We start from the raw sequence: 22,866 nt of genomic DNA, 5'->3' as shown, positions 1-22,866 counted from the left end.
GTTCACAGCTTTGGGCGCCAGACTTACGCCTGCTGAAACCTGGTGTAAATGCTGGTGCCCAAGTTGGGGGCGGAGACCCATTATTCTGTAATACTGCAGCTCATGGGAATGATGTTGTGCTGTTTTGTACCAGAATTCCTTGTATTAATTGTTGTGTGTCGCTTTGAGTGAGTCTGCAGAGGCAATGGACAAATGTGTAGGGCCATTACTACATTACCCAGCCTCAAGCAGATGTCAGGCAATCAGGGGACGTATGAAAGGTAGGAAAAATATGAAAGGTAGCACTCTGGTTGGAATAAGACTTTCCCTGAGAACATAACATAAGAACATAAGAATAGCCATACTGGGTCAGACCAATATCCTGTTTCCAACAGAGGCCCGTCAAGGTCACAAGTACCTGCCAGAAACCTAATTAGTAGCAAAATTGCATGTTACCAGTCCTGGGGCAAAATGTGGCTTCTCCCATGTCCATCTCAATAGCAGACTATGGAGTTTTCCTCCAGGAACTTGTCCAAACCGCTTTTTAAACCCAGATACACTAACCGCTGTTACCACATCCTCTGGCAATGAGTTCCAGAGCTTAACTATTCTTTGAGTGAAAAAATATTTCTTCTATTTGTTTTAAAAGTCTTTCCATGTGATTTCATTGAGTGTCCCTTGTTCTTTATACTTTCTGAATGAGTGAAAAATCTATTCATTTCTACCCGTTCTACACCACTCAGGTTTTTATAGACCTCAATTATATCCCCCCTCAGCCATTTCTTTTCCAAGCTGAAGAGCCCTAACCTCTTTAGCCTTTCTTCGTATGGGAAGAGTTCCATCCTCTTTATAATTTTGGTCTCTCTTCTTTGAACCTTTTGTAATTCCGCTATATCTTTTTTGAGATACGGTGACCAGAATTGAATGCAGTACTCAAGGTGCCCTAGTCCTGAAACTAATCAGGACACAACTCCCCAAGGCACTAATGTCCTGATGAACAATTGTCTGTACTGTTCTTAAACAGCACCCTATAGCATTGAAACAGCGTGGGGAATTAACTCCCCAATGATCAAAGCTAATATCATGTAAATTTGTGCATGTTATTAGCATTGATCATCCTTTGAAATTTTGGGAGGATTGTACCTAAGCATGCTCTCAGGAACAATCCTCCTGCACTTGTTTGACAAGTCCGGGCTAGTGATAGGGTTAAGGCTCCCATCTCCCCCATCAGAACCAAACAGCCCGGACTGTCACTGTCAGCCCGGGCTGCCACCATGTCCTGGGGGTCCATAAGACCCCCGAACCCCTCTCTCAAAATAAGACGCTGGTGGCCTAGTACCCCCCAAGCACTCACACCCCCCCCCCCCACACTATGAGAAACTCCCTTATATGGTAAGGAAGCCCCGCCCAGGATGCACTGGGCAGGGTTGGGCACCGCCATTTTGTAGGCGGTGCTGGCTGGAAGAGGAGGGAGTGTTGCTCCCTCCTCCAACAAGAGGTACGGGGTGGGGGTTAGGATTTACCACTACACAACCTGGGAGACTGTGTGTATGTGTGGGGGGTTGCGTCAGCAGCCCACTTGGGCTGCTTGACTTTGATGGGGGGAGGTGGTATCCTTAACTCTATCACAAGCTCTGAGCTGGCGTAGGGTTAAGGCACTATTCTGCCCCTACGATCAGAGCGCTGTTCTCTGATCACAGGGGTGGAATACAAGCAGAGCTCATTTAAATCTAATTTAAATGAGCTCTGCATTGCATTATGTCTTTGCTTGGGCGCTTTCAGCCTGATGATCATGGGGGCGCAGGTAAATGTGGGTGCTAGTCTGGCGCTAGGGGCCTCTAGCGTCTGCATTTATCTTTGATCATTGGGCTACCAGGATATTGTAGATGGTGGCAGTCAGGGTATAGAATTCTTAGGAGAACACAGGAATTGCGGCTGGCAGGTGTTCTCTCTCCCTGGGACAGTCAGTTAGCAGGTGGGCTTTCTCGCTCTGGCAGGCAACCCTAGTCAGCAGATGAGCAGGAGCAGGCAGTGGTGAGCCATTATTAACGGGACTCAGATGTTTTCATGATGTGGCTGGTTCAGACCTGGGCTGCTGGCAGCTCCCGCATGAACTGCTCAAGATAACACCCAAAGGTCATGTTATGCCTCAGGAGGGGTTTTTTAATACCCTTTTCTTGGGTTTAGAGAGCCATGATGTCCAGAATAACAAATCTGGGACTTTCCATTGTTATGGCTTGAAGGACCAAAGAACGGGGCCATCGGCGTCATGAGCAGATTGGTCCTGAACATGAAGACCCAGCTTCTGCAAACAAGGTTGTTGATGAAGTTATTTTTGCTCTCCTGCAGCCTTGGCTATGTCAGGAATGTTCCATTCACTGCTCAATAGGACTAGGGCCTACTGAGCTAACAAGCATTAGCATGAGCTGACTTGGCTTGAGTCAGGTTTACAGAATAAAATACTGCCTTTCTTTGTTGGGCCTCTTTTGCTCCCACAAATGTAAACAACTAAATAAATAATAAGCTACCAACCACATCTTCACATTACACTAAGTTTTGTCTCATTTCAATCATAAGCTGTTTTAGCTATTCCACAGTGCCAATTTGCTGAAAAAAAAAAAAAGTGATCAGCTTGGTGAGATTCTCAGCTCGGCTCCACCAATCACAGGGAAACTAGGCCTGTATTTAGGCCCAGGCAATGTAGGCAACAGTCTTCGCCTCGGTACCAAAGTTCCCTCCAGAAACTTATCCAAATCACTTTTAAACCCAGATATTCTAACTGTTGTTACCACATCCTCCAGCAATGAGTTCCAGATCTTAACTATTCATTGAGTAAAAAATAAAATATTTTCTTCTATTTGTTTTAAAGTTATTACCATGTAACTTCGTGGAATGTCCCCTAGTCTTTGTATTTTTTGAAAGAGTAAACAATTGATTTACATTTACCTGTTTCTACTCCACATCCGAAGGGTAATTCTATAATGGACTGCCACATTTATGTGCCTCCTCACGTACTCACACAACGTCCCTCCTTCTCCATCTCACCTACCTACCCACCCACTACTACTACTACTACTTATCACTTCTACAGCGCTACAAGGCATATGCAGCTCTGTACACAATATACAAAAGACAGTCCCTGCTCAAAGACAGGTAAACAGAACAATTAAGAGGTAAGGGAAATAAAGAGGTGGGGTACAGGGCAAGTAAGTAGTGGTTAGGAGTCAAAAGCAGTGTCAAAGAGGTGGGCTTTTAGTTTGGACTTGAAAACGACCAAAGATGGGGCTAGACGTACAGGCTGTGGAAGTTGATTCCATGTGTGAGGTGCAGCGAGATAAAAGGAACGGAGTCTGGAATTAGCAGTAGAGGAGAAGGGGACAGACAGGAGAGATTTATCTACAGAGCGGAGCACACGAGGGGGGGGCATAGGGAGAGAGAAGAGTGGAGAGGTACTGGGGAGCGGCAGAATGAATGCACTTGTAGGTCAGTAAGAGAAGTTTGAATGCGGAAACATATAGGGAGCCAGTGAAGTGACTTGAGGAGAGGGCTAATGTGAGCATAGCGACTTTGGCGAGTCGCGCAGCAGAGTTTTGGACTGATTGAAGAGGAGAGAGATGGCTAAGTGGGAGGCCGGTGAGAAGCAGGTTGCAATAATCTAGGTGAGAGGTGACAAGAGTGTGGATAAGGGTTCACACAAAACCTCCCTACACACACACACACCCCCTCCTTCTCCATCTCACCTACTAACCCACACAGCCTCAGTACACACACACATGTTCCCTCATCTACCCACCCACCCATACACACACTCAAATGAAGAATGTACTTGCGAATGGAGTATCACCTAGACTATAGCCCTACCCCTAAATCCACTCTTGGATTGCGCTTTCATGCAAACTCCACAAACAGGCTAGTAATTTTGTCCGAAGGAAATCATAATTTCCATCGCTGGAATGGCTTTGATTTTGTCCTCATAATATTTAAACTGAAATCCTGTCATTTTTAACGGGCATTTTATCTAAATATCTTTATGAAGGGAACTTTTGATGAATTCAACATGATTAAACTGTATTCACATAGAAGGGAGCTCATAAACACTATAGTCAGGAAATAAGATGTCAAAAAAAGACTGAAATTCCAAGCCCGATGATCAGGAGGGATGTTTATGAGGGTCACTGGTCTTTGCCTCAGGGCAGGTGCAATATGGTAATTGCAGTAACTGTGGCAGAGATGTGCAGATGTTTGGGGGGGGGGTACCAAAAGCTGCCCTGAGCACAAATCTAAAACCTATGTTGCACCAACACTGGGCTCCACTTGCTGCTCAGTCCTTTCACTTTAAGCTGTGCAGTGCAGGAAGGGACTCTGGTGCAAGCCTGAGGAGACTGTGAGACTTGCACCTAAGAGGCTTTTTTACAAGGGCCCGTAGGCGCCTACATGCATCCAACATGCATCAAATTGGAACTACTGCCCGGCTACTGCGTACCCTGGGCACTAAATCCAATTTTGATGTGCGTCCAAAACATGCGGTGCTTACCCTGGCGGTAATTGGCAGTTTATGCATGCTGACGCTTACTGCCTGGTAGGTGGGCAAGACCTTACCGTTGGTCAATGGGTGACGGTAAGGTCTCAGGGCAAAAACGGACGCATGCTCGTTTTAATTTTGCCCCACGTCCATTTTCGGCCACAAGAAAATGCCTTTTTTTCCCAGGCACACTGAAAAACGGACCCGTGCGTATCCAAAACGTGCGCCTACACCAGCGCAGGCCACTTCTAGGCATGCTTTAGTAAAGTTCCTTCCTGTACTGCACAACAGCACAAGTAGAGTGCTACTAGCAGCCTTAGCAGGAGAAGGAGGGATAAGGAGATGCTGAGGGGGAGGGGGAGTGCCAATTTATAGTTTGTAGGGGGCACTCTGCCTTTCAGATTTGTAAATGAAAGTTGCATTTTGCTGCAGATTATTTTAAACTCCGGGTCACTTACTTGTCAAAACTTGCCGACCCTGTGCTTAACTCTTCCAGCTGATGGAATGGTAATCCTTGAGCTCCACTTAGTGTTGGCAGTTTGTATGTACAACAGAAGCAGCTTTGTTTATTTGGATTTATCAATTGCCTTTATGAAGAGATTCAGGTAGAGCTTGACATAAATCTTACAATTTTGTTACCAGCGTAAAGAATAGTCAAAAATGAACACATAAAAGCATGAATTCAATCAATCTGGTAGACTTGGTGACGGGGAATTAAATCCTTGTAACAGGATACAGTTATTTTTCTTATTCCATTTCGGGTGGGGGGGGGGGGGGGGTTGAAGGTTGGGAGGTCATGGCTTTACCGCAAGCCCAGTGACCTTTCTTGGCAGACTATTGTAGAGGTTTGCAATTATCACCTTTAATCCACAGCATCTGGTTATTTGTGATGGTCTCCTGTCCATGTACTAATGTACTAATTACATTTAACTGTGCTCAGGTTCTGAGGTTTTAACAAGAGCATGTCCCTCTGAGTGAGTGGTGCTGGGTACACAGACAGGTATTAACCAAGGCCTGTTCAATTTGATTGGTAAGCTCAGAATAAACCAGTAGACAGTGATCCTGCAGTACACTCAAGGTAAGAGGAATTGAGAGACTTTTTGAGGCTTGGGCTGAGGGGGGTGGGCAGTGGCGGGGGGAGGAGGGAACGGGAATGGAGAAAGGGCTATGCATGGGGAAATATGCTGTCTTTCTAGTCCCTTGCCTCCATGTCCAGCACCTTCTCTCTGTCTTTCTTGTCCTCTCACCTTATCCAGCATTCCCTCTCATTGTTTCTAGGCCCACCCTATGATCAACATCCCAGACCCATTTGTCTCATTACTAACCCCCTGCCCAGGTCGTTCAGGATCTCCTATCTGTGTCTTTATTCACTCCTTCTTTGTGGTCCATCATCATCTGTGTCCCTATCCCCTCAAAGCCATGGAACCAGACCATTTTTCTACCATGATGCCCCCTTCTCCTATCTTACCATCTGCCAACCTCAGCTCTCATTGTTTCTCTCTTCTCCCCCTAGTCCAGCATTTCTCCCCCTATATATCCCCCCCCCCCCATGTCCAGCATCTCTTTCTGTTTCCTACCCCTCTCCCTCTCCAGCATCCCTCCTATTTTTTCCCTCCACTTCCCATATGATCCAACATTTCCTCTCTCTCCTCCTGCTCCCGATGTGGTCCATTATCTTTTCCCCCAACATGGCCCATCATTCACCCTTTTTTATACTGCCTCCAGTTCCAGGTCCAGCATCTCCCTCCTTGCTGCATATGACTTGCAAAGACTTTCACACATATCTCAAAAGCCAGCCAAAGCTGATGAAGGATATCCGCTCTTTTGATTACTACACTTGGGCTCAGACTCAGTCAAACTCCTGGAATGCCCTTCTGCGGGAGGTGGTAGAGATGCAAATAGTAACAGAATTCAAAAATGCTTGGGATAAACACAAAGGAATCCTGTTTGGAAGGAATGGATCCAAAGAAGCTTAGCGGAAATTAGGTAGCAACACCGCTAACTGGGAAGCAAAGTCAGTGCTAGGCAAGACTTCTACGGTCTGTGCCCTGATCGTGGCTAAATAGATTTGGATGGGCTAGAGTGGAGCTTTTCAGGGGCTTCGACAACTTCAGAAATTTAGAACAAGGACTGTGCCGGGCAGACTTCTATGATCTGTGCCCAGAAAATGGCAAGGACAAATCAAGATCAGGTAAACATATGAAGTATCACATTACACCACATATATAATGAGTTTATCTTGTTGGGCAAACTGGATGGACCATAAGGTCTTTATATGCTGTCATCTGCTATGTTACTATTGGGCTCATTTTCAAAACATAAAAATGTCTAAAAAATGGCATAAAGCAGCATTTGGACGTCAGTATTTTTGAAACCAATTTTTAGAGGTTTTTCTCTGAAGTCTGCCAGAAGTGCGTCCAAATCTCAAGGGGGGTGTGCCAGGGGTGTATTCAGGGTGGAACTTGGGTGTTTCTAAGACTTAGACATTTTTCAGCCATAATGGAACAAAACAAAAACGTCCAGGACTAAAACTAAGACATTTTAAGCTAGACCTGTTTTTATAACGAATAAGGCACAAAAAGGTGCCCTAAATAACCAGATGACCACTGGAGGGAATCAGGGGTGACCTCCCCTTATTCCCCCAGTGGTCACTAACCCCCTCCCACCCCCAAAAAAAAATCAGACAAAAAACATTACTTGTAACAATATATATAAAGAAGTAGGGAAAATTCCAATTGTAAATATATCTCTTACTAATTCAGCACAAAATCAAGATATCTATGAACCTTATTCTTATATACCTATTGCTTTGGTTTATATGTCATCAATTTTTCTTTTTCGTTTATTAATTGTTATTTTTTGCAAGTGCAATATGTTTATATACATTTTTGAAATTTTTGAAAAAGTGCTCAGTTCGCCCATCAGTCATATTAAAAGTGACTGGCTGAGCAGAGAACCATCATCGCACTTCAGCGTTCTCAATAGTATCTAGACATTAACCCACATCTAATGGTGGGTACCCCTGCGATCAATCATTAAGATTACAGCATACTGCTTGAAAATGTGAAACCTATTAATGAAATAATCTGTTCAAAGTTGGTCCCCAGATAACTGAATAAGATCTCAATAAGGTAATTAGCAAGCAGTAAATTACTTCTCCGATATTGTAAGGAGTCTTCTACTAGTTAATTTAACTTGATGACACAGCTGGTCTCATAAAGATATATCCATATTCAACAAAGATAGATAACTTATCTGTAAATTTTCTTGTCCCGCCAAAGTGTTGATTGTCTCTGTTAACTCAGTCCAGAGTGTAGTCCATCGTGTAATATCACCAAATCAAACAAATAAAGAAACATTGTCATATTCTGGATTTTACAGAATACGACACTGTTTCTTTACACCCAGCACAATTTGCCATTTTGCATTTTTTTTCTGCTCGGTCTTGCCAGTGTTAACACCACTGCGGCAGTCATGGGTGGCTGGATCATTCATCTTGAGCTTAGATTTATGCTCCAGAAGAAGTTGAAAGTCTCCTGTGTGTGCAGCCATCTACCAGCTACATTGTACTCCGGCATCTTCATTATGATTGCAGTTATGTGTTCCCCATGAAGGTTTGCTACACGAAAGCAGAGATGCTTCATTCCCATTACATTTCAGTTCATCCAGCCAAATTAGTCCACTTCCTACACATGATAAAGAATACAGGCATAAGTCAAGCAGGAGAAATCGGTCTGTACTTTCTGCTAAGCATATCTGGCAGTTATCTCCAACAAGAAACTGCAGTTCAATCAATGGATGCTCAGTTTTTATAGGGCAGAATATCACTGAAACTTCATAATTCAGCATTCAGTTGTGGTAGATTCCCTGTGGAGGAGTAGCCCGATGGTTAGATGGGCTGAGAACCAGGGGAGCTGGCTTTGATTCCTGCTGCAGCTCCTTGTGACTCTGGGGAAGTTACTTAGCCCTCAATTACTCTAGGTACAAAGTAAGCACCTGTATATAATATGTAAACTGCTTTGATTGTAACCACAGAAAGGTGGTATATCATATTCCATCCCCTTTCTCTTTCCAACTTTCAGCAGGGCAGTGACTGTGTAGTGGAACCTGCATTGCCAATTACAGCCCTTGAGGCTCTATTGCAGTGGCGTTCCTAGGGGGGCTGACACCCGGGGTGGATCGCCGATGCACCCCACCCCCCGGGTGCAGCGCCCCCCCGGAACAGCGCGACGCCCCCCCGGCGAAAGAACCCCCCCCGGGTGCACGCCGCTGGGGGGGGGGGGGGGCGGGGTGCCGCGTGCCTACCGGCTCTTCGTTTTCATGCTCCCTCTGCCCCGGAACAGGAAGTAACCTGTTCCGGGGCAAAGGGAGCATGAAAACGAAGAGCCGACTGGCGCGCGGCACCCCCCCCCCCCAGTGGCGTGCACCCGGGGCGGACCGCCCACACCGCCCTCCCTTGGTACGCCACTGCTCTATTGTCAATGTAGGCTGTAGGTTGTAAGAGAATCATCAACCGCACTTAATCTCTTACAGTGAGGCCAGTCTTATGTTAAGAATTATGCAGTCTAGCAAATCATATCCTGAGATGAGCCTGTGCCTGACAGCAGCAGAAGATAACTTGCAATTAAATGTGCCTCCTGCTGCTGGGCCTGGAGATGAAGAGGAGGAGCAGGAGGGCAGGTATCTGTGGGATGAGTTCAGACTCAGTGCTGAGAGTGGGAGGGAGGGAGAAGAGGGATGAGAAGATAAAGGAGCTTGGGAGGGGGGATGACATGAGCGGAGGAAAGAGCATCTGGAAAGAAGGACCAAGAGTTGAGAAAGAGGGAATGTCTTGTGAAAGCAGGGACTGAGAATGGGAGAAGAATGTCTTGTGGGAGAGGGAGAGAAGGATGGAAGAACCTCTGGAGGAAGCAAGAGTATCTGGAAGGAGAAAGTGAGTGAGAAGGAGAGAAGGGGGAGGTGACGTTGGTGGAACAGAGCTTTGAAGGAGAAAATGAGATGACTGGTTTAGTACCTAGAGGGAGAGAGTAAGGAAAAGGGAAAAGAGCCTGGAGGGAAAGGGTGAGAAGTTTCTTGAGGGTAGGCAGGGGTTGAGAAGGGAAGAAAGGGTTAGGAGGCAATACAAAGAGACAGGGGACTGAAAAAGGGATAAGAGAAAGAGACAGGCCTGTGAAAGGGATAAGAACATTGTGAAAATGGGGCTGGAGGGTAGATAAAATATGTGGAATGATAAGTTGGGTAGGGGGTAAGAGAAAGGGGCTAAATGCCAGGAGGGGTTGAGTGAGTGAATGAGTCAGAGAGCTTGGGAGGGGATGAGGGTAGTAATACCCTGTTTCCCCGAAAGTAAGACATCCCCCGAAAATAAGACCTAGTAGAGGTTTTCCTGAATTGGTAGATATAAGGCCTCCCCCGAAAGTAAGACCTAGCAAATTTTTGTTTGAAAGCAGGGCCCCCGAGAGCCGGACAAGGCTGCACCCGGGCCGCCCCTCCCACCCGAGGTCGCTGGCCCCCCCTCCACCCACCCTCCGTCGCTCCCGGAACTAACCTTAAACGCCTCCTTTCACCTTCGCAGCAAGCAGCAGCAGGGCAGACCTCTCCTTCCTTCCGTGCCCCGCCCTCACGGACGTTACGTCAGGCGAGGGCGGGACACGGAAGGAAGGAATGGCCTGCCCTGCTGCTGCTTGCTGCGAAGGTGAAAGGAGGTGTTTAAGGTTAGTTCCGGGAGCGACGGAGGGCGGGCAGGCCAACCCCGATGTTTCCCCGAAAAATAAGACAGCCCCTGAAAATAAGACCTAGCGCATTTTGGGGGGGCAAAAATTAATATAAGACAGTGTCTTATTTGGGGGGAAACACGGTAGGAGACTAGGAACTTGGTGAAAATGTAGAAATAGAGAGGGAGAGAGAGAGAGAGAGAGAGAGAGAGAGAGAGAGAGAGAGAGAGAGAGAAATAGAGAGAAAGAGAGAGAGAAAGAGAGAGAGAAATAGAGAGAGAGAAAATAGAGAAAGAGAGAGAAATAGAGAGAGAGAGAAAGAGAGAGAAATATATATATAGAGAGAGAGAGAGAGAGAGAAAGAGAGAGAGAGAAATTGGAGGGGCGGAAAAGGTTGTAAGTGGAGGTGGACAACTGGTAGTTAGGCAAGAGTTGAAAAAAGGTAGATTGAGAACTGGGGGTAAGTGAAGGAGAAAATTAGGAGTAAAATCTAGCTATGAGTGGACAAAGAGTCAGAGAAGAGAGAAATGGGAAAAATGACGAAAGTGAAACATCAGTAATACATGACAGAAAAAGAAGGAAAGAAGACAGAAAGAGAGAGAGAAGAAATGTACAAGAGACCTGGGAAAGAACTTAGGAGATGACTGAGGTGAGGAACGTGCAAAAAAAGAGACTGGGATTAACTCATTTAGAAAAAAGGTAGTATTTAAGTTTGAATGGAAATGAAAGGAAATAAAATGCCAAAGCAGTAAAGGTAAAAAAAGAAAAAAAATTCAATTTGTAGAGATTGGCGTGTCGCTTTTGGCAAATGCGCATCTCTTCTATTTTGATTTTAAACAGAACAGCAGAAAATGCAGTTTCTGTTTATCATTTGTGGATTTTAATTCTGTAGTAAGTGACCGTGGCCCTTATTTTAGAAGCATCCCCTCATGTACAGATTGGCATACATGTGTAAATTCAGTTTCAGAAAGGGATTGTTTACATATGGTAATACACACCACGCTTAGTTTTCCAGGAGGTGTGGTAGTGGAAAGGGAATGGTAAAAAGCTCCCTGCGGTAGTGGTGGGGGCCCTTTTTCCCGCATGCCAGGGCCTTTTTTATTTATTTAATTTATTTATTTGTTGCATTTGTATCCCACATTTTCCCACCTATTTGCAGGCTCAATGTGGCTTACATTGTTCCGTCATGGCAATCGCCATTCCGGAGTGAGAGATACAATTGGTATTATATAAAGAGTATGAATGATATAAAAGAATTAAGCAATAAGGTATAGGGAGAAAGCATTCAGAATATCAGGTAAGTAAGATGCGTTACAGTTCCTATTATGGATCATTGTGGTATGCCTTGTTGAAGAGATAAGTCTTATCTTCAGTGATTTACGAAAGGTGATTAGATTGTAAATTATTTTCAGGTCACGTGGCAATGCATTCCACACCTGCGTGCTCCTGATTTAGATTGTAAGCTCTTTTGAGCAGGGATTGTCTTTTCTTCATGTGCAATTGTGAAGCGCTGCGTACGACTGGTAGCGCTATAGAAATAATTTATAGTAGTAGTAGTAGTATTTTAGTCCTTTACAACTGGGGAAGTGAAGATTTAGGAATGTGCGGGGCTGATCTTTTAGCATTTCTTGGTGGTAAATCAATAAGGTCTGACATGTAGGCCGGAGCATCTCCGTGAATGATTTTATGAACCAGAGTACAGACCTTAAACGTAATACGTTTTTAAAGTTTTTTTTTACCACAGTGGGTAAAAAGCCCCTCCCCCATAAAATGGCCATGCGATAATATTACTCTTACCGCGTGGCCATGCGGCAGGGAGCACTTACCGCCACCCATTGAGGTGGCAGTAAGGGCTCCTGCGTTAACTGGGCAGAGCATGGTGCTGCCCAATTACCGCCAGGTTAAAGTGGTGGTAAAAATTCTAAAAATATTTTCTGCTGCACCAGAAATGGCACATGCTCAAGCCAGAACTACCACTGGTGGCCACTTTGGGCCAGCAGTAGTTCCGGGTTGCCATGCAGAAACTCTTTCGTAAAAGGGTTCCAGAATTAGGTTATAGAAAATATGCTGTCCTAACTTCAAACGCTGAGTTAACTGGGCACCATTCTGAATATCAGCCAATGCACCGACCCATGGGAACCATGCATGTCCTGGAACTGAATATCCATTTGGCTGTGACTGGGAGCAGTTTATAAGCTGCATACTGCTGCGGAGTGAATATTACCCCACAAATTAATTTGGTTATGGGATTTTAAAATGTTTACACAGTTCTAAAGCTAAAAATCTGACTCAACTGCTCCTATTCGTTTCAGTTTCTTTCTCAAAATGTAATATGTCATAAAGGTTTTGTATTTCTGTCTTGGCTTGCATCATAGGCAGTCAATGGCCCAACTGTTTGGGGAGGCTACAGGGGGCGGGGTTAAGGGTGGTGCCAGGGGTGGGGCTTACATCCATAATTGTCTGACAACACACAGAAACATAAATAAATAAATAAAAGTAATATAGTCACAATTAATACCTTTAAAAATTCAACATCAGATCCTCCAATATATTATAAAACTATGTCTGATGTTATGACAAACTAAAATTAATTTAAAGTGTTGATGTCACCTTAGTACGGCCGACACACAATCTCTCCACTGCAATACACTATACACAAAGTTGTGCAAAAACACACTCAGAACCTTAGCAAACCATAACAGCACTAATTCCAAGGACAGGACGAGCTACAACCTTATGCAGCACTGTAATTACACCAGGCTCTAAAACACCAATAGATTACCTAGTGAAAAAAACAAAACCAAAAGGGCTGCAAATAGTCCACGCTAGCAGAATACTGCACCTTGATCACACATGAAAAACACATGACAACAGATATGACCATAAGGAACTAGAAATCACATGAAGGCAAAATACTGAACTGGAAAGTTACCTCAAGAAGTCAGACTCGGCATGCAGCAATACTAGAGAAATTGAAACTTACGTGCAAAATATCACAGATGCACATTTCCAAAAGCTGACATATTCCAATTAATAAATTCTGAATAAAATACTTTTTTCTACCTTTGTTGTCTGAGCATTTGGTTTTTCTATTCGCTTTGGTCCCAGTGTCTTCTGTTTTATGGTGTCTTCTTTGCATTTGATATTTTTTCACTTACCATGTCCACCATCCTCCTGTGTCCTTATGTGTTCTGTCTACCATCTGTAGCCCTGTCCCTATCCTTCCTCCAGTTGCAGCATCTGCACTTAAAGTGTTCCGATCTAGCCCTTAAATTCAGCATTTCTCCTCACTTCCCGCCCCTCCATTCATGTGCATTTACTTCCTCTGTCTTCCCTCCCCTCCATTCATGTGCATTTACTTCCTCTGTCTTCCCTCCCCTCCATCCAGCATTTCTCCTCCCTTCCCTGCCCCTCCACTCCATCCATGGCCAGATTTCTCCTCTCTTCCCTCCCCTCCATCCATATTCCATATGCATCTCCTTCCTGTCTTCCCTCCCCTCCATCCATCCATGCCCAGCAACTCTCCTCCCCTCCATTCATCCATCTATGTTCAGCAACTCTCCTCTCTCCCCTGCCCTCCCCTCCATTCATCCATCTATGTCCAGCAACTCTCCTCTCTCCCCTTCCCTCCATATCTAGCCAATCTCCTCTCTCCCCTGGCCCCTCCATCCATCCATATCTAGCAATTCTCCGCTCTCCCCTACCCTTCCCTCCATGTCCAGTGATTTCTGTTCTCTCCCCTGACCTCCTCTCCCATCCATGTCCAACGATTCTCCTTTGCCCCTGCCCTGTCCTCCCCTCCCATCCATGTCTGGTGACTTGCCCCAGCCTCCCTTTTCAGCCCCCCAGTTTGAGGTGTAACCCAGCCCCACCTGCCTGTCCTCAGCTCCCCAATAGCCCACCATTCCATTCCTGCCGCAGCCGCCCTGCGTTTAAAACTTGTTAAGTCGCAGTAGCAGCTCGCCTCCAGCCTTTCCCTTTCCGCTCAATGTCCCGCCCTCGCGAAAACAGGAAATACGTCATCAGAGGACGGCGGGACATTGAGCGGGAAGGGAAAGACTGGACTCGAGCTGCCGCTGCGACTTAAAATGACATGTTTAAACGCAGGGTGACTGCGTTGGGAACGGAATGGAAGGCATGTTTGGGAGTTGAGGGTGGGCTCAGCTGGGGTGGGGGGGGGCGAAGGCGGAAGATACCATTTATTCTTGGCTGTACAGGTGGGGCCACATTGGAGGAGAAAGCAGGCGGGGAAGGTCACAGCTGGGCTGGGGAGGGTTAGCCTCCCCAAGCCTCTTATACAGGGTGCCTATGGCTTGCATTTTAATTGATTTAATAAACAGATATGAACCCTAAAATAGTTCCAAAATTTCAGGGCCTCCTAATTAGAGTGGAGGCGTGGCCTAGTAGTTAGAGCCCCGGTCTTGACATCCAGAGGTGCCTGCTTCAAATCCCACTGCTGCTGCTTCTTGTGATCTTGGGCAAGTCACTTAACTTTCCATTGCCTCAGGATCAGGGAAATATACCCATTGTACATGAATGTAACTCACATGGAGCCTACTATTGGAAAAGGTGTGAGCAAAATCTAAATAAAATCATTTGCACTGGCCCAGGCCTCTGTCTTAGAGGAGAAGTCAAATCCTTGAAGACACACCTCTTCAACAGAGCCTATAAAAAGAACCTCTAAAGACACAAATCACTACACAACCCACCCACACAACCAACTACACCTCCCACATCACCCAACTTAACACCCTCTTCTCTTTCTTTAAATATCTTCGTCCTACCACCGACTATATCTATTATCCTCTCATGATTATGTCATAATAACACTCTGTAAGCCACATTGAGCCTGCAAATAGGTGGGATAATGTGGGGTACAAATGTAATAAATAAATAAATAAATAAATAAATAAATACTGCACAGGTATGGAGAATGAATTACTCATCCTTAGAGGTCATCTCTCCACAGCAAGGCTAAACACATAAATTGGACATTAAAGGGGTCTTTTACTAAAAATTAGCTTGAGTTATCTGTGGCGGGGCCCATAGGAATAAAGTGGGACCTGTTGCAGATAATTCAAGCTAGCTTTTAATAAAAGACCCCCTAAATTCATTAGAAAAGTTTGTTAAATAAAAAATAATTTTTAGATGATTGCTGAATGAGAAAGGAAATAAAAATGGACCCCCCCCCAAGTAACTGAATGAGAGCTGGTGGGGCTATAGCCCTGTCTGAGAAGATTCCGAAGAAGGTGGAAAGGGAAAAGAGAAAACGGAAGCCGCTAGGCCCAAAATAAATAAAGATAGAATATCCAGTGGCGTACCAAGGGGGGGGGCGGTGGGGGCGGTCCGCCCCAGGTGCGCGCCGCTGGGGGGGTGCCGCGCGCCTGTCGGCTCTTCGTTTTCATGCTCCCTCTGCCCCGGAACAGGTTACTTCCTGTTCCGGGGCAGAGGGAGCATGGAAACGAAGAGCCGACAGGCGCGCGGCACCCCCCCAGCGGCGTGCACCCGGGGGGGTTCTTTCGCCGGGGGGTCGCGCTGCACCCGGGGGGTTATTTCACCAGGAGGGGGGGTTGTGCTGTTCCGGGAGGGGGGCCCTGCACCCGGGGGGCGGGGCGCATCGGCGATCCGCCTCGGGTGTCAGCGCCCCTAGGAACGCCACTGAGAATATCACTGCGTTACACCATAGCCAGCCAATATTTTTGGACTTACCTGGCTGTGCAGTGAAGACCTGAACTGCACGGGGATAGCCCATCATTCGGCATACAACAGCTGCATCATTGAGGTCCCAGTTATCATCACAGATGGTTCCCCACTGTCCATTGTACAGAATTTCTACCCGGCCCGTAATATTCTGTTCTATAAGTCTCACGATACCGCTGGTGGTTGTGGATGCTATGGTAAAAAAGAGGCATATTTTAATATGTGATTCATATAGATAGACAAGTTGAGTATCGATTCATAGCCTGGACTAAAAATTGAACATCTTCAGTATTTTTACAATTAGGATTCCTGTGTCAAGTTCATTTGTATTTTTCTCTGGATGATATACAAAAACTAGCTCCTGTTTTAATATTTTCGCATATAGAGTATTGTAGCTCGCTGTACATTGGTCTTTTGAAGAACTGTCCGATTAGAATGGAACTTTTACAAAACATGGTTGCAAAGGTACTTCGTCATAAATCTAGATTTGACGGTGTTACACACCTTTTCAGATCCTTGCATTGGCTTCCTATGGCTGCAAAAATTGAATTCAGTTTATCATTTATCCATTTATTCAGTTTGCTGTACCATTTCTCTTGCATGCAGAATGATACGGTTTACAAAACATAAGCAAAGCATAAAAACAAACCTACTACTACTACGAACACCATAAAAAAGATAGGAAAGCACGTTAACACCAGTTGAACAACACCCAAACATACCACTTAAAATCTAAGGGCCCTGTATACTAAGGTGCGTTAGTGTTTTTAGCACGCCTACACTTAGCACGCATGCTAACCATGTAGGTGCCTATAGGGATATTGTAGGCACGTACATGGTTAACGCGCATTAAAAACGTTAACGCGCCTATAACGCTGCTTAGTAAATATGGCCCTAAGACAATTATATGAATTCAAAGCTTTGTGTGGTATTTACATTTTTATATGGCCAAAGGACTCCGTACATGGCTGCTTTATTACAATTCAGAACAGGCCGCAGCTCCAGCCATGCAACTACAGTTCCCCAGCATCTAGATCCCTGAGTCTTTACCACTGCATTTGACTCCTAACTCACTTACCCTGTCCTTTATACTCACCTCTTCATTCCCTTACCCTTAATTGTTCTGTCTGTTTACCTGTCTTATCTAGATTGTAAGCTCTTTGCGCAGGGACTGTCTTTTGTGTATGGTGTACATCGCTGTGTATGCCTTGTAGCACTATAGAAATGATAAGTAGTAGTAGTAGTAGTCTACAATCCTCATGCAAGAAATTGTTCAGCTTCGTGGAATTCTCTTTCATCTGATATTAGACTTACTCCCTGTTTAATAAGAGACTGGTGGTGTGCTAATGCTGACACAGCCCATTCACTTTGAAGGGGCTGTGTCGGTGATGCCGAGTGGCTTAGTAAACAGGGGGGTTAAACAACATTACTTATTTTTTCAAAGGTAGTGAAGTCTTGGCTTTTCAAAACATTTAAAAAAACTTAGGGGTCCTTATACTAAGGTGTGCTAATGGATTTAGCACGCGCTAATGATTAGTGCATGCTAAATGCCGTGCAGACCATTGCAAACCTATGGGCTACATAGCACAACACACACTAATTTGTTAGCACATGCTAAATCCATTAACGTAAATTAGTAAAAGGATTCCTTAATGATTTATGTTTTTGCATTTTATTTAGCTTTGGTTTATTTATTGAATTTTGTAAACTTCTCTGAGCTACTGGTTGAAATGGTACATAAATATTTTTATGTTATGTTATGTATAGGTATATGTCTGTGGGGAAATCTTGTACGTATGTGCAGTGTATGACAGATGCTGGAGGGTTGTGCCTGATGGTGGGGTGGGAAAGTGTGAGGGATATTTTTTTTCTTACATTTGTACCCCGCACTTTCCCACTCATAGCAGGTTCAATGCGGCTTACATATTGTATACAGGTACTTATTTGTAATTGGGGCAATGGAGGGTTAAGTGACTTGCCCAGAGTCACAAGGAGCTGCCTGTGCCTGCAGTGGGAATCGAACCCAGTTCCCCAGGACCAAAGTCCACCACCCTAACCACTAGGCCACTCCTCCACTGTTGCTACTATTTGAGATTCTACATGGAATGTATTCCAACATTCCATGTAGAAGTCGGCCCTTGCAGATCACCAATGTGGCCACGCAGGCTTCTGCTTCTGTGAGTCTGACATCCTGCACATACGTGCAGGACGTCAGACTCACAGAAACAGAAGCCTGCGCAGTCTTCTACATGGAATGTTGCTAGTGGAATAGCAACATTCCATGTACAATCTCCAATAGTAGCAACATTCCATGTAGAATCTCCAATAGTATCTATTTTATTACATTTGTATCCCGCACTTTCCCACTCATAGCAGGTTCAATGTGGCTTACATATTATATACAGGTACTTATTTGTACCTGGGGCAATGGAGGGTTAAGTGACTTGCCCAAAGTCACAAGGAGCTGCCTGTGCCTGAAGTGGGAATCGAACCCAGTTCCTCAGGACCAAAGTCCACCTCTCTAACCACTATGGGCGTGTAATGTGTGTAGGGTGTCAGGTTGTTTGAGGGTTGAGGAGTTTTGGTGCCGTGTGAAAGTGATGGTGTCTGATTCAGGACGTTCTCAGTCCTCTCTACCATGTTCTCTTTCCTTTGTTCTCTCTGCACTTTCCTCCACTCTCCCTCCCTCTCCCATCTCCACTGCATTCACTCCCCCATTCCTTCCTTTCTGCTTGCCCCTTGCCAGTGTGTTTTTTTTTTTCTAGCAAAAAAGGTGCCGATGCTCAAATGCTAGGCCACCCTTCAGGGGTGGGGTGATCACTGAGGGACCCACCCCACAATGGCCAGGCCCCCTGCAACCAGTCACAGAATCTATGACAAGGCAGAATTGGTGTGTAGAGCCTGAGCTCTTGCATTAAAACGTGGGATCCGTAGGTCAATTTTAGCAGACAATGGAAAAGGTGCTGGTACTCAGTACCCCCCAAGTACCCCCTCAAAAAAAAGCCCTGCCCCTTGCGCTCATTCCCTTTCTCTCCCACTTCCCCTCAAGTTTCTTTTTATTCTCTTTCACTAGAACAATGGTATAGAGAAGGTGAGACACTGCCATCTCAAGGACTTGACTTAAATTAAGACCCTTCTGTGCCTCCCAGATCTGACCTTATGATAGAACCTGAAATACGCTTCCTCTTTAACCCTTTTTGATTTCATCCCTCTTCCAGCCATCATTATACATTCTTCCTTAATTACAACACACTATCCCAATTTACACCCTCTTCCCACTCCCTACCTCTACCACCTTCCTCCCTTACCCATCTTACTTACCCCCTTTTTATTGTCCACCTCTTTATATACTACTAGTAAAAAAGGCCCGTTTCTGACACAAATGAAACGGGCGCTAGCAAGGTCTTCCTCGGCTTCCCTGCAGCCACCCATGTCCAGCGACCCCCTGCCCCCCCTGCAGCCACCCATGTCCAGCAAACCTCCTCTCTCCCCTGCCCCCCTCCTGCCACCCATGTCCAGCGACCCTCCTCTCTCCTCTGCCCCCCTCCAGTCACCGATGTCCAGCGACCCCCTGCCCCCTCTGCAGCCACCCATGTCCAGCGACCCTCCTCTGGACATGGTTCAGCTGTGCGGCATGTTTCCCCCCCCCCCCCCCACCCCCGGGTTCTGAAGTTGACATCATAATGGCTATGGTGATGTCAGCCTGATCTACGAAGCCTAGCAGACCAACTTGGAATGAGCCACGGTCCCAGGCAGCAAGTCAGAACACTGGAGGTGAGAATTATTATATAGGATATTCTGCTGTTTTATCCATTTTGCGTTATCTTGTAAACCTGTTATATTTGTAAGCCGCATTGAACCTGCTAATAAGTGGGAAAGCGCGGGGTATAAATGTTACAATACAATACAAGTCAGAATAAGCACAAATATGATGCAGAAACCCATTTTCCTTACCTGATTCCCCCTTTTGACCTTTAAGTCCTTGTACTCCTTGAGGTCCTGTGTCAGAGAGAAATAAACACAGTCCACATTTTGCAGCATAAAACCTATTTTTGTGTTTGCTTATGAATGATGATACAAATAATACTTGGGGGCTGTTTTACTAAGCCGCGTGGCGCTTACAAGTGTCTAATATGCATCAATTTGGAGTTACCACCCAGCTACTACGTGGCCCGGGCGGTAATTTCATTTTTTTATATGCATCCGCTACGCAGGCCGGAAAATAATTTTTCTTTTCCTGCACGTGGCGGAAACTGAGCGGTAATCGTCATTCTACGCTTGCAGATGATTACTGCGCGGTTACCGCGTGAGACCTTACCGCTAAGTCCACGGATGGCGGTAAGGTCTCAGACCCAAAACGGACGCGTGTAAATTTTTATTTTGCCGCACGTCCATTTTCGGCAAAAATTTTAAAAAGGGCCTTTTTTTACAGGTGTGCTGAAAGAAAATGGATCTGCGTGCGCCCAAAACACGTTCCTACACTAGCGCAGCCAATTTTGCAGCGCAATTTAGTAAAAGGACCCCCTTGGTAACTAAGATAATACAAATATAGTACTTGGTAACTGTGAGAGCTACTATGGCGTTGCCTTGTCAAATTAACTGCGATTATAAAATAGTTACAACTAGTAAAAAAGGCCCGTTTCTGACCCAAATGAAACGGGTGCTAGCAAGGTTTTCCTTGGCTCCCCTGTAGCCACCCATGTCCAGCGACCCTCCTCTCCCCCTGCAGCCACCCATGTCCAGCGACCCTCCTCTCTCCCCTGCCCCCCTCCAGCCACCCATGTCCAGCGACCCCCTGCCCCCCCTGCAGCCACCCATGTCCAGCGACCCTCCTCTCTCCCCTGCCCCCCCTGCAGCCACCCATGTCCAGTGACCCTCCTCTCTCCCCTGCCCCCCCTCCAGCCACCCATGTCCAGCGACCCTCCTCTGGACATGGATCAGCTGTGAGGCATGTTTCCCCCCCCCCCCCCCCCCGGGTTCTGAAGTTGACATCATAATGGCTATGGTGATATCAGCCTGATCTACAGAGCCTAGCAGACCAACTCGGAATGAGTCACGGTCCCAGGCAGCAAGTCAGAACGCTGGAGGTGAGAATTATTATATAGGATTTGTTCTCAAGAGTGAGGCTTGTACAGTGTGGTATATGCTGAAAATGGACTCACGCAGCCATTAAAAAAAATATTCACTAAGGTGGGGATGACTGGAGGCATTATTCCCCAGATTCTATATATGGCAACTAAAGCTGTATGTGCAAATCAGCGCATAGAGCCAATTTGCACATGCAACCTAACTGATTAATGAGCCAATCAGTGCCAGTAATTGGCTGCTAACTACCACACTGATTTTTCAAAATGATTTTCTATCATTTTTGTTGCTTTTCCAGTTTTAAATGCACACGTCCAGAAATTCTCCAAACACTTATGAATCTTCAAACTTTTGAATAAATAATTATCTTTAAAGCTTTTGCTTGGTGCTGGAAATTAGGCACATAAGTGACAGCATTCTAGAACATTGCCCAATTGCTCGGCACACCCAGACCCACTCATGCCTCTCCCAGAGTTGCGTACTTTATGGAATAAGCCTAAATTTTTGCACGGTTTATAGAATATGCTGAGCGCAGGTCCATGCGACTAAATTTAGTCACAGTCAATTAATGCCAAGTAAAACCTTGTGTAAATCCTGACGCCTAAATTAGGCGCAGAGCATGTGTATTCTATAACAGCGTGCATAGATTTTAGAAACATCCACAAACTGCCCATTCCACGCACATAACCACGCCCACTTTTCAACTGTGCGACTTAGATTTACACGCATCACATTACAGAATACACTTAGCAAGTAGTGTGCGTAAATTCTAATTAATGCCAATTAGTGCTGATAATTGGTTGTTAACATCAAATTATCAGCACTGATTAGCTTGTTAACTAATTAAGGTATGCGCATTGTTATAGAATATACTTTGATTTCTGCTTGGAAATCTCAGCGTGATAAATAGAATCCTGGGGTTTAGAGACTTTAGAGACCTTCTGAGAATTCATCCCCTACTAACCAGTGGTGTAGCTACGTGGGGCCAGGCCCCCATAGATTTGGCCCTGGATCCCCCTGCCGACAACCCTCTCGACCCCCCCTCCTGCCGCCAGCCCTCCCCCCAAGTCGTTGCCTACCTTTTCTGGCGGGGTCCCCAACCCCTGCCAGCCAAGGTCCTCTTCTTCCGGTGCAGGACATCAGACTCAGAAACAGAACGAAGCCTTGCGCCAGAAGAAGAGGACCTCGGCTGGCGGGGGTTGGGGTCCCCCACCAGCAAAGGTAGGCGACAGCGGCGGTGGGGGAGAGTTGGTGGCGGGAGGGGGTCGAGAGGGTCGTCGGCAGGGGGGGGGTCAAAGTTGGTGGTGGCAGTGGCGGCGGTAGGCAGTGGCGGGGGGTCGGTAGTACCGGGGGGGGGGGCTAAAATGTGCCCCCTCACCGCGGGCTCTTGACCCCCCTCCCGCCGAAGTCTGGCTACGCCCCTGCTACTAACTACTCCATGCTTCACAGCTTATGAAATTCTAGTGGACTACAAGTCATAAGAAAGATAAGATCTTACCTGGGAGCCCTCTGATTCCTTGTTCTCCTTTTACTCCGCGATCACCTTTTGGTCCAGTGATGCCCTGGTCACCTTTGCTTCCCTTTACGCCTATGGGTCCTATAACACCTGATAATATTTATCATCAAGAATTACCAACTTATTTTGCTTTAAAATATGCCAGTATACAAAAATGGAACATTTGGGTGACTGATATTGCTTCATTTACTCATTAATATAACTGCTTTTTACAAGTCTGGTGCAATATTATGCGTTAGGACTTTAGATGATTCTTTTCAGAGTAATTAGATAATGTTCTTCCTGCTTCTGATGTTGTCATTTCCTGAAAGAATTATTTTCTGCTTCACATTCCTTCTCTGGTCCACTTAACT

General features: G+C 45.7%; 1 protein-coding gene across 1 annotated transcript in view; it reads right to left on the bottom strand.

Annotated features, from left to right (window-relative positions):
• Positions 1–7,230: 7,230 nt before the first annotated feature.
• Positions 7,231–22,866, bottom strand: part of LOC115474100 (macrophage receptor MARCO-like) — a 65,269-nt gene continuing 49,633 nt past the window's right edge. Inside the window, exons 10-13 of the mRNA XM_030209427.1 lie at positions 22,496–22,603; positions 19,867–19,911; positions 15,922–16,104; positions 7,231–8,187 (exon numbers count right to left, since the gene is read on the bottom strand). Of these exons, the coding sequence (XP_030065287.1) occupies positions 8,054–8,187; positions 15,922–16,104; positions 19,867–19,911; positions 22,496–22,603 (470 nt within the window). The 3' untranslated portion in view covers positions 7,231–8,053. The remainder of the gene's footprint in view (positions 8,188–15,921; positions 16,105–19,866; positions 19,912–22,495; positions 22,604–22,866) is intronic.

Source organism: Microcaecilia unicolor, chromosome 7 (genome assembly GCF_901765095.1).
Source record: "Microcaecilia unicolor chromosome 7, aMicUni1.1, whole genome shotgun sequence".
NCBI classification, from domain to species: domain Eukaryota; kingdom Metazoa; phylum Chordata; class Amphibia; order Gymnophiona; family Siphonopidae; genus Microcaecilia; species Microcaecilia unicolor.
The sequence above is the reverse complement of the archived record's forward strand: the minus strand, read 5'-3'. Positions and strand labels throughout refer to the sequence as shown.